Source organism: Meles meles, chromosome 16 (genome assembly GCF_922984935.1).
Source record: "Meles meles chromosome 16, mMelMel3.1 paternal haplotype, whole genome shotgun sequence".
In the NCBI taxonomy this organism is placed as follows: Eukaryota; Metazoa; Chordata; class Mammalia; order Carnivora; family Mustelidae; genus Meles; species Meles meles.
Genome location: NC_060081.1, coordinates 44,739,274 through 44,751,692, shown reverse-complemented (window position 1 = coordinate 44,751,692; position 12,419 = coordinate 44,739,274). Strand labels below are relative to the sequence as shown.

Below are 12,419 nucleotides of genomic sequence, written 5' to 3'. Positions count from 1 at the left end.
TCATCTACATGTGATTGCAGATAAATGAAAAGTCACTATTAATTATATTTAATGCCACAAGTTAAGAAGAATATTCTAGCAGACATCCATCCTTCCTTGTCCTACATGACCGTGGGGCTTGAAGAAGGGACAACAGCTCTCAATAAAAGCAGTCAAAGGTAGTGATTCTAAATGTGGGTCATGGTACAAGACTGCCTGGGTTCAAATCCTGGCTTTGCTGGTTGTGATCATAGACCTTAGGAGACTTACCAGACTTTCCTGTGCCCTGGTTTCCTAAAACATAAAATGAAGGTGCCTCCTCTTTAGGGTCATGGTAAGGATTAGAAGAGTTCTTACAAAAAATAAGCTTGGAAGGATACCTGGAATGCAGACAGGGCTCAATAATGGGGAGCGCCTATTAATGTGTCCAGATGTTTCCAAATAATTTGCAAAGGAGTGCGGATGTTTCCCCTGACTTGGAGTTCTGAAACCTCCAAAGACGGAGGATGTCGAAGGTCAGGTCTCAAAGTATAGATAGTGAGACACCTGCCAGCAAGGCCACCACTCTGTACAAACTCAGCTAACTCTAACATGCTCATGCCTAAACAATTGGTGAGTGTTAGTTTATGATATCTCTGTGAGTTCATTTTAACCTGGTAACAAAGCTGAAGTCCCAGGGATGCATGTAATGTAGCATTTCTATCTCTGTTGAAGCAGGAGAGGAGAGCCTTTAAGAGCTTATGAAACAATGTGCCTCCAGTGGGGGTTGATTCTGCCTGTCATACAAACCCCACAAGTCATCTTGTCAGAGTTAAGTTGTACTAAAATGTAAGCCCTTCTCTCCCCTCAGGTGTTCGCTGATTCCGATTTTGCTCCCGGAAAAGCTCAGGCCTGAGCCGGAGCCCAAGAAATCTGATGCCATCTCAAAAAAGAAAATGGGGGAGGATAGAAAAACCTTCTCATGACTCAGTTTCTTTTCTGGTATTATTTAAAGACATGCAAAGCCTTGAGAAGCTCCTGAGAGATGCTGTAATCTATGGCCAGCCTCGAATCCGTAGAGCCTGGAAGAAGATTCTCATCCTAGTGGAGGGCATCTACAGGTATGGAAATAACCAGAGACATTTTAAGGCACTGGGGCCCACAGCAAGCTGACAACTGAGGAAAGGTTGACCTCTCCTAGCTCCATGGAAAAATGAGTTGGATGTAAGGTATTATGAAGGGACTGAAGCCAGAGCTATTAATGTGAGCTGTCAGGCCTTGGGTCACCTGGCTTTTCAATGTCTCTGCATATGACAGAACACTTCAGAGGCTGGATTCTTGTGAAGGTGTCCTCAGAAATGTCCTCCCAGGGCACTGATAACTTGCATTGATTCTCTCCACTACCGTTGGCTGCCCCACAGTTTCAAAGGCCTAGGGGGAGCTGGGTTACTCAACATCAGAATGCTTCTTGCCTGGGGTGTGTGAGTTACTCAGTTGGTTAAGCAACAGATTCTTGATTTCTGCTCAGGTCATGATTTCAAGGTCACAAGATGGAGTCCTGAATTGGGCTCCACACTGAGCAAGGAGCCTGCTTAAGATTCTCTACTTTCCCTCTCCCTTTGTCCCTTCCCAGCCCCCAACTTGTAAGCTCTTTCTCTCCAAAAAAAGAGAGAGAGAGAGAGAGAGAAAAGGAATGCTTCTTGCCTTCATGGCATTGCCGGTAGGCACCCAGATGCTTCTAACAGGAGAGTGTACCCAAACGCAAGTTGCCTGCTGAACTGGGCCAGTTGTTGGCATTAGAATGCAAAAAGCCAGCACATTTTCCACAAGGTTAAGACTAATATAAAAGGTAATTCTTGATCCAGAGCTGGGAGCGGCTGGACTTAGCATCTGAAGGTGTGCTCAGTTTCCCACCGCTTTGAAGCCATGCAGACAAAACACCCACTGAGCCACTCAGAGCTGTACAAGGCACGTTGTGATAGAATTGGTTTCATTCTCTGTCTGAATTGGTTATCACTACTGTATTGGAAATTACCTCCAGGCCATTCTTCTATCGAATGCCCTTGCCCCTGAGTCAAGGAAACATCATCTCAGAGTGCTCCCTCCTTAAATCAGTTCTCAAACAATCTTCATGTTCAAAGAATTGAGGGAGTTGTTTCTTATAATTATGGAAAAGCAAACAATATTAGATGGAAGGGAATGAGAGTTTAAATTCCCCACAAGGAAAGATGTGCTCACAAAGGAAACTTAGATCTGATGGGACTTTCCACTCAGCCAGAGTGTGCATCATTTCCATTCCATGAATGGATAACAAGCAGCAGAAGAAACGTGTCTCCACCCTTTTTGGGAAAAAGAAGTGCGTTCTCCTCGATTTAAAATAATAATTATAATAGTGACAGTAATAGTAATAATGAGCCAGGTACCATCTTGTTTTTTCCCCTCGGCCTCACTGTCCCAGTGCCTGGTGTTCTGGATGTCCCTAGTGCTACTGTAGAGTTGCAAAGACGACATTGCAAGTTTCCGGCAGCCCATGTTATGTATCCCCATCAATAACTCCTCGGGTCAGCCCCCAGACGATACCCTATTTATGAAGTCTTTGGGGTCACCCTGGAGCAGCATTCTCAATCAAGGTGATTCCCTCCCACAACTGGCCCCTATCTTGGAGAATTTGGACAATTTTCAGTTGGCACAGTTGCCACAGAGTACTATTGGCATCTAGCGCAGAGGCCAGGTGTACCGCTAAGCATCCTACAATGCACGGGACAGGCCCCCACCACAGAGGATCAACCTGCTCAAAGTGTCAACAGTGCCAAGACTGAAAGACCCTACTGTAGAGTCATTCAATTAATAATTCAGTTTTATGAATAGTTTACTCACTAGTCTTGAACTTGCTACTTTTCAGAAATAATCTTATTGACTCTGGGCTGTCTTAACCTCAAGCCCAGATCTTTCTCCCTGTGTGATCTGTGCCAGCTGCCAGTCTGGGAAGAGAGCCTTTATCTAAACATATGTCATTCAGGCCTGGACTTGTGGGAGCATGGATCAGCTGAGGGAGAGCAGACTGGGCATCTCCTTTAACCAGAATTGACAGAATCCAACTGCAAGTAAACAGAACTTGGCTCCACTAAAGGAAAGTTGTGTTTGAAGTACTTTGATGTAGCTGAAATTAAGTGGACCAGACCACCAGCATTTTACTGTCAACTAGTCCCATCAGTTACACAGAGAACTCATTCCAGCAGCTGGGCTTATTCATGGCTGGGCCTGTGTCCTACCATGATCTCAGGAGGACAGCAGAGACAGGTGTGGACTTCTGTCTCCAAGCCGGCATGGCACCAAACCATGATCTGGACTTCACTAGCAATGGGTCCTGCCCTGTTATCTGATACCGTGTTACAAACCACCCAGAGCATAATGGCTTACACAGCAATGAGTTATTATTTCCCACACCACGATGGGTTGCCTGGACCCACTGGGCAGTTCTTCTGTTCCACATGGTGTTGGCTGGGGTCATTCATGGGATTGCATTCAGCTGAGAGTCCAGCTGGGATCTGGAACATCCATTTGACCTCACTCAATACTAGCTGTTGGCCAAAGTACCTTGTTCCCTTCTCTTCTCTGGGGTGCTTGGTCTATTGGCTCTTCTTACTCAGCAATCAAGCCAGAACTTCCTTATAACATAGTGCCGCCTTCTGAGAGAATGAAAGGAGAAGCCGCCAGTCCTTTAAGGGCAAGGCCCAGAACTGGTATAGCTTCATTTCTGCCATGCTCTATTGGTCAGAGTATGGCCAAAGGTCAGCCCAGGTTTAAGGGAAAGGAAGATAGAACCCACCTTTTGATGGGAGGATTGGCTTGTGTGTAGAAGGTTGGGAAGACTTGCAGGCAGTCATCTTTGGAGGCAATTTACCACAGTGGTTGAATCAGTGTGGCATTTATTTGTATGAGGAAACCTCCACTTTCTTTGGATTTCCTTCATAGAGAGCTTTCTCGTACCTCGTCTGACGGAATCTTGTCTTTACGTGAAAGTGAAACTGTGACCTCCAAAGGCCCATACATAGCTAGGAAACCAGGGCACCTCTAAAAAAGGCTTGGTACTTCCTGGGGCCTCAGTTTCTTCATCTGCAGAATAAGGCTAACCAAGACTGGAGTTCTGGAACATAGTGGATGTTCTCATTTGTTGTCACCAAAAAATGAAATTATTTCCCACAAAATTTTCTAAAAGGCCAGGGTAATAACGTGAAATCAGCGGTTCACAAATGCACTTCTACTTGCTAACAAAGTGCTATGGACACAAACCCCGTTGACATTGACACAAAGCCTCCTTTGAATTTTCACTCCCGTAGTTTGTTTTTTTTTTAATCTACTGCTGTGGTTTGCCACCATGGGCAAAGTCCCCCTACCCCCACCACAAATGCCTCATATAAATCAATTTTTCATAATTCCTAAAACGGAGTCAGCCAAATCAGACAGTTTCAGGCAGGTATCAACGTAGAAAAAGCAGATACCAAGTCTAAGAAATCCATCAATTCCACAAAAGCAGTTATGAAAATGATAATTATACTAACAATAATAGTGGCACCATCCATAAACCATCTAAGTCTCATTATATAGAGAGAGAATATGGAGGAGCCTGGATCCGGAGAGAGGCCTGGGATCAGGGTTCAAATCCCAGTGTTGTCACCTACGGTTCTGTGCCCTTCATAGGGTTCTTTTGTAAGTATTAAATAAGATCCTAGAGCCTCGTTCTTGGCAGAAGCCAGTCTGTGGTAAGCCCACAACCAAGGGTAGCTGTCTGGATCATTAAATCTCTTTTTAGTGGAGGAGGTTGCAACATGGAAAACAATAAGCTCTCTGCATAGTGAAGCTGTTTTCTCTACCCAGCTGAAGGATGGATGTCAGGGGAAGGAGCTTGCATTTACTCTGTGTCTAGTCCTCGCTTCACATGTGTGATCTTGAGGAAACCTTCCCATTCTCTTTGAGGTCACTGTGAAGAGGAAGACACTTAACCGAGGACAGATAACTGAGATGAAATAGAGCCAAGATTGAAACCAGGGAGCCCCGCTGGAACAGAGGTCCAGTATCAACAGAAGACTCCACCCATGTGCCCCCATCCCATGAAATAAACATGGAAACTGTAAAAGTCCTCCGTGTGGCCTTCACCATTTACCAACTCAGGGCTCAGTTTCTTCATCTGTAAAATACGGAGAGTGAAACTTGAGATCTCAAGTTCCGTGAGTTCATGGTTTGGGGCTTAAAATTACAATCATACTATTATAGTGTTCTCATCTGCATTTTCTTTTAAGTATTACTTTAAAGTCAGACTCTTCTAGTTTTGTGTCTCTGAAAAGTCTAGTTGGTGGATTCACGGTGGTCAGGAAGTCTCAAAATTATTCAAAAATATACTAGAGAAGGGCAGGGGGTCCCAAATAGCCTGGGAGATGAAAACGTGACTGGAGCTCAAACATTCAAAATAAAAAGTATTGAAAAATGGTGACCAGCCCTTCCAGGAAACACATACATACATAAATCTTTAAGTCTCAGAATGCCATTCTCTCTAAGGGTGTAAGCCCTTCTCCCAAAAATAGTGTACGTTTAAGGATTGAGGACTTAAACCTATGATTTAAATACATACAGGAAAAAAGGAAAAGAGAATACTTTATTTTGAATTAGTCTTAGCTCTCTTCTTTTTCTCTTTTTACCCTCTTTTATTCCCTGGATTACACTTGGGGCCCACCAAGGAGATTTTTTCCACCATGTAAGTTGGCAGACCAGTGGTTTAATTCCAATCCTACCAATGGATAACATGCTTTCTATGTGGAGGAGAAGGTGGTGAGAGGGAAATTTCAAAAAAGAGTCTTGCCACTTAGCTAATACATTATGTAACAGAAAAGATATAAAGAAATTATTCATCATCTTGTGCTTCAAGACTAATTTAAATCCTTGCACAGAGCTTCATATTAAGTGATGGAATTATCTCTACCTACAGTTGTATTTTAGTTGTTTTTCTTTCATTGAAGTCAAAAGAAAACACAACTTGCCATTCAGGAAGAAAAAAATGAAACACCATCCTTGTTTTCTTTTTCATTTCTGGCACTGTGTTTTCTGACAGCAGTTTACAGGAATAGCATAGAAATCTCTTTTCTACGCATGCACCAATCTCAATATCACACTGTAGGAAAGGGTTCGATTCAAATTTGTTTGCATTAAGATAATGAAAACTTAGTACAGGTGAATATAACTCTATAAAAGTTGAGCTCTCCCCAGGACTCACGCGTGCCCTGTAGTAACTCCAGAAATCAACAGTACTGTAGAGTCATTAATCTTAGAAGAAGAAATATAAACCAGGTGGGCAGACTCCTAACATCAGATAGACCAGCCCCGGCAAAGGATGGCTAATTAGCTGCCTTGAGTGTCTGCAAACTGTTCAGCATTAACTCTGGCTCCTGCCAAATTCAGTTCCAGAACAAAGAATGGTTATTTGTGACATGTCAGGTTTTCAGCATAGTTGTGTTACCAACTTATAACATGTTAAAGATGAGAAGTAGATCCTAGAATTTTGAGGGCATATAGCCATTTATTATGTATGACACCCCTATGCCTCTTTCCTGGAAGATTCAACACAGAGCATTGTTAAGGGCTCCTCATTTCTCAAGTCAGGGCTCATTCCAAACATTTCCTCCTACGTTCCTCCTAAGAAAAAGAACAACCCAGTGAGTGCTTGTTATGCACCAGACACTTTACAAACATTATTTCTAGAAAGACCTGATGAGGAGGGTTTCATCATCATGCTTTCTTTACTTCTGAGAAAATGGAGGCAGAGAACATTGTGTAAGTTGCCCAAGCCCTCAGTTGGTAAGTGGTGTGGCTACACTCTAAGCCCAGTCAAATGGCTGTTCCTTCTCCCCTCAATGGAAACCATGTTAACAAACAATTAATCTAAGAAAATACTGGAATTAACTCAGAAACCTATATAAGAGAAGATGAGTGTCTTTGGTTTCCATTTCATTAAAATCTGAAACCAACCATTCAGAATGACTTTGTGAAAAACACAAAGACAATAAGCTGGACTTCATTAAAATTAACAACTTGGGCTTTGCGGAAGACCATGCCAAGAGAATAAGAAGACAAGCCACAGACTGGGAGAAAACATTTGCAAAAAATACATTGATAAAGGACTGTGATCTAAAATGTACAAAGAACTCTTAAAACTCAACAGTAAGAAAGCTAACAATCTGATCGAAAAGACCTTAGCGGACACCCCACCAAAGAAGGTATGTAAATGGAAATACACATAGAGAAAGATGTTTCACATCATATGTCATGGGGAAATGTAAATTAAAGCAATAAGATACCACCACACGGCAGTTAGGATGCCAAAATCTGGAAGACTGGAGAGGATATGCAGCAGCAGAAAGATTCATATATTGGTGGTGGGAATGCAAAATGACACAATCACTTTGGAGGACAGTTTGGTGGTTTCTCACCAAGCTAAACATACTCTTACCGTACAACCCAGCAAGCATGTTTCTTGGTATTTCCCCAAACTGGTGAAAACTTGTGTCCACACAACACCCTGCACATGGATGTTTATAGTATCTTCATTCATAATTGCCAAAACTTGGAAGCAGTGAAAGTGTCCTTCAGTCAGTGAATGAATAAGTAAACTGTGGGGCATCCAGACGATGGAACGCTATTCAGTACTAAAAAGCAATGAGCTCTCAAGCCATGAAAAGACATGGAAGAAACTTTAATGCATATTATTAGGTGAAAGAAGGCAATCCCAAAAGGCTATATAGTGCATAATTCCAACTACATGGCATTCTGGAAAAGACAAAACAGAGATCAGTAGTTGCCAGGGGTTGGGTGGAGGGAGGAATGAACAGTGGATTTATAGGGCAGTAGAAATAGTCTGTAGGGTATCATAAGGATGGCTACATGTTGTCATACATTTGCCCAAGCTTATAGAATGCACAACACCAAGAGGCAGCCCTCATGGTAACAATGGACTTTGGGTGACAATGAATTGTTGGTATAGGTGCATTTGTAACAAATGGACTGCCCTTGTGGGGGATGTTGGTAATAGGGGTGATGATGTGTATGTGTATGTGGGGCAGGGAGTATATGGGAAGTCTTTACGTTCTGCTCAGTTTTGCAGTGAACAAAGTCCTTTCTTTTTTTGAATAAAGTCCTTTAAAGAAGCCAAAAATACAAATGCTGCAGTTGGTGGCTGGCTAGTCTGCTCCCTCCAAACCAATACCTCTTGGCCTGGGTCATTGCACAACCAGCCGGACTGTTTTGACTGGATTGACCTAACACTTAAGTTTATTTTTATAATGCATTAAATTTAATAAATAAATTAATTAGGAAGAAGGGAGAAGTTCAGCTTTCTGTTGGCATCAATTGATTAGTTCTTGAACTAAACTGAAGGGTTGCTTGAGCTGTCTGACAAGCTCCTCTGCATGGTGAGGGTGAGAGTCTGTGTGTTTTCATAGAATTCGCCTGTCAGGGCAGTCAAAACTGTGTGTGGTGTAGACACAGCCCACAGAGTGTTGTGAGAACTGATGAAAGCCGAAAGTCCTTTTAAATCCATTGAGTTCCAAAGGTGCCATGTAAATGTGAGTTTTACTTATTTATTTCCTTCATATTTTTCCCTTTTCTGGAGGACTTGAAGTGTTTTTGCAATTTGCAATACCATGAAAAATTAAGCACTTAGGGCTTAAACAAGAAGGTTCCTCTATGGCAGTGGTTCTCAAAATGTTGTTCCCAGCCAACAGTAGGATGTCTCCTGGGAGCTTGGTAGAAATACAAGTTCGTAGCCACCCCCTGGCCCCAGCCCAGACCTTCCAAATCAAAAAGTCAGGAGCAGGGTGGGGGGCGGGGGAGCAGTAATCTGTGTTTTAACAAACCATCCAGGGGATTCTGATGCTCATTCAAGAATGAGAACCATTTCCCCTAAATGAACAGAAAGAAGGGACATTACCAGATGCCTCAAAATAGCCGTTGACTTCCAATGAGCAGTGAACAAGAGATCCTAAGAACTTTCTCTTGTGCTTCCATTAATACTATGTGTCTTAAGCAAAGTTCTTTTGTGTGTTTTTAATTCTTACCTTTAATCTTTGGCAATTCAAGCACTGAGTCTATATCAGATAGAACTGGTCAAATAGACAGCAGCAGACAGATTACCATAGAACAATTTCATTAAAACTAGCAAAATACCTAGAATCCAAAATGGTCAGTCTAGTTACACTAGTTGACTTTACAAATAAATTGATCAACAACACAGTAAGGTCATTGTTCATTTGGGAATTAGCTATAACAACTTGGAGCACTTTAATCTATCGAACGTAAATTTTTTTTTTCAAGTAAAATAATGCCAGATTAGCTTTACAAGATTGAGAGGCTTGTCTTAACCAACTAAGTTATGCCTTAGGAAGAAAGGAATTGTGTGTCCCTGTCACCACTGACTGGTGTCAGGACAGGTTGTCTGAGAAGGATTGGAAGGAAGACCATCACAGGGCTTCCCAGGAAAGTGTACACAAGTGACAAGCATTTCTCCTTCTGCCCTAGCATGGAAGGTTCCATCGTGCATCTGCCTCAGATCGTGGCTCTAAAGAAGAAATACAAGGCTTACCTCTACATAGATGAAGCTCACAGTATTGGGTCCGTGGGCCCAACTGGCCGGGGTGTTGTAGAATTCTTTGGACTGGACCCTCGAGATGTTGATGTGCTTATGGGCACATTCACCAAAAGCTTTGGAGCCTCAGGAGGTTACATAGCTGGAAGGAAGGTAAGCCAGGGATCCCTGTGTCGATTTAAAATCTGAAAGCTCTGGGGACATAGTCTGCGGGCTTCTGTGGATACCCTGAGAGCTTCAGCTCAGCTCAGCACACCTCAGTAGATCATGGCAGCCTGGATACAGTGGGTCCAAGGCCCAATAGGCCCAGAATGGCAAGGAACTTGCCTTCTAATGGTGAAGGGAAGCGTGTGATACATAATCACATTATAATAAAATGACAACACCAGCAGCGTACCTAGGCAAAGACTTGACACAAGGAGAGAGACAGTTACCTCTGCAGGTAGTAGCTGAGGAGTCTTAGAATAAATATCATTCTCAAAGGCAGAAGAAGATGGGGGAGGGTATATTTTAAAAAGAGGTAATAATGTATACCAAACCACAGAAATGATAAGGGAAGGTTACAGAACTGTAGGGTAGTTTGGTTTGGGGGGCATGAAAAACATAAAGTAGATAACAGCAACAGTGGGCAAAAAATGAGGTTGACTCTGCTACAAGTTCTGGGTTTTAAGAGTTTTCATCAAAATCGTGGCAAGATCAGAAACGCCCTTCTAAGAGATTTTCTGTGCAAAATAATTCTCTCCCACATGTTGGATAAGCCATAGGTCAAATTGGGTCACCCTCTGATACCTTTTTTTAAGGTTTTTTTCTTCCTTCCTTCCTTTCTTTTGTTCTTTCTTTCTTTCCTTCCTTCTTTCTTTCTCTTTCTCTTCCTTTAAGTAATCTCAACCCCCCAACGTAGGGCTCAAACTCATGACACTTGAGATCAAGAATCTCATGCTGGGTCAACCGAGCCAGCCAGATGCCCCTCTCATATCTCATCTATAGGACTTAAAATTCTGATCTGATGGAATCAGACTATTGAGTGTTGTCCCAATCATTTTGAGCCAATATCATCAAAGGGGTTGCCCATATAAACCAATAAATGTTTAAAAGAAACTAAAGAAAGGAGGGAAGAGCCAGGGAGAAAAAGAAAATGAAAAATTCAAACCTGGCTTTGAGGGATAAAGAAGCCAGTGGTCTGCCCTGTATCCAAATCCTAATAGCTGTCTCACACAGACCTACACCTGTCCCAAAGTGACTTGTGACAGTGATGTTGGCTCCACCAAGGAGACACACCAGACCCAAACCCACAGCATGCAGGTGGCATCACAGCTTATCCAAAATTCCCAATTCCTTACTCATTGTTACCAGCAGGAACAAGAGTTCAGACTCCTGATAAACCAGTTAGACAAATCAGGAACTGCAGCAGGAGACAGTCTGGCCAATTGAAATCCTATGATTTAAAACAACAGATTTCACTGTGACCATGAGAGGCACAAATGCCTCAAATGTTCAGGGTTTACAGTGGTCTTGACCCTTCAACAAGCATTACTTTCTTCTGAGCTCAAAGCACTGTTTTCCATCCTCCCTCCGCTGGCCTGTGGGAATTAACTGCGTAATGCTAAAAACATCGGGAATGCTTAGGATCCTACAAATTTAGCTGAATCTGGTGAAAGGTTAAATGTTCCTTCCTCAACAGTGGAAGCAGAGGGATCAGAGGTTCTCAAATTTAGGAGGTCCCTTATCCGGGCTACATGGCTTTGTGAGCTTGTGGTTTTGTGATTACTTTAGCAGCAGTTCTGAACTACAAAATTTTTAACCAAGCGTAACTCTGTTTCCTGAACCAAGGGCACCTGAATAAACTAAAGTGAGCGGATCCTTGAAATGTTGTCAAATTTGGTACATGTCACATTTTCCCCTTGGAGTTCCTTCATCGGATATCCACTTTAAACAAAGGCTCACGACCGGTCTGAAGTTAGGACCAGCTCACTCTGGCTCTCTCTTCCTATCCATCCTCAAGCCACTAGGACTGTTTTAAAAGTGTATTTATTCTTGTCTATGTAACTTGCATTCGTTTGGGGTAGATACCGGGCAATCGTGGAAAATAATTACTCACATTAATCGCAATGCAGAAAAATGTGTAGATCTGTTCATTTCCTTGCTCTTTAAAATATTCATTCTCTACATGCATGGATACAAGGAACTTCATCATCCCTACGCCGCCTCCTCCCGTTCCCTTTCCAGGAGCCTTTGTCTTCTCTTCCTCCTCCATACTACACTGCAGTCTCTAACTTTACCACTAGATGGCAGCAAGAATTAGCGTCTTTGGCAGAGGTCCATTAGCCAACAGAGAGCCTTAACTGCCCTCAAACAGCAAGATAGATACAAAACCTAGAAAACATAGGGCAGTTTCAAGACACGGAGGGTGAGCCAGAGACTGGAGGCCACTTGGGGAAATGTTTATATGCGTTGTTCCCTGATTTCAAAATCAATCAAATGCACACCTATCTGGAACGGTTTTGATGAGTAACGGGTTTCCTTCCGACTTGATAAGCCCAAGAGTTAATGGAATTTTTGCATCTGTTCATCTGTATCTCTAACTTTTTAAGTTATTTTAATTTTAAATTATGTGTAGTTTCCATTTAAGTCACAGTTTTTATTCCCCTGGATTTTGAATTATTTTTGCAAAAAAATTTTGACTTAGAGTTCGTTTTAAACTATGCTTTTTAACTGAAAGGACAGAGGATTGGACAAATGCTAACAGTTTTAATTTGAAAGAAATCTTTCTACTTGGTTATTTAACTATTTAGAGTACAGTTTTTATAGCATTTTATCATATTTTTTCTTA

At 42.3% G+C, this 12,419-nt stretch overlaps 1 protein-coding gene across 1 annotated transcript in view; it reads left to right on the top strand.

Moving 5' to 3' along the window:
- The window catches only part of SPTLC3 (serine palmitoyltransferase long chain base subunit 3), a 134,177-nt gene that overhangs the window by 80,095 nt on the left and 41,663 nt on the right, over positions 1-12,419 (top strand). Inside the window, exons 7-8 of the mRNA XM_045980168.1 lie at positions 974-1,079; positions 9,523-9,742. Coding sequence (XP_045836124.1) covers positions 974-1,079; positions 9,523-9,742 — 326 coding nt within the window. The remainder of the gene's footprint in view (positions 1-973; positions 1,080-9,522; positions 9,743-12,419) is intronic.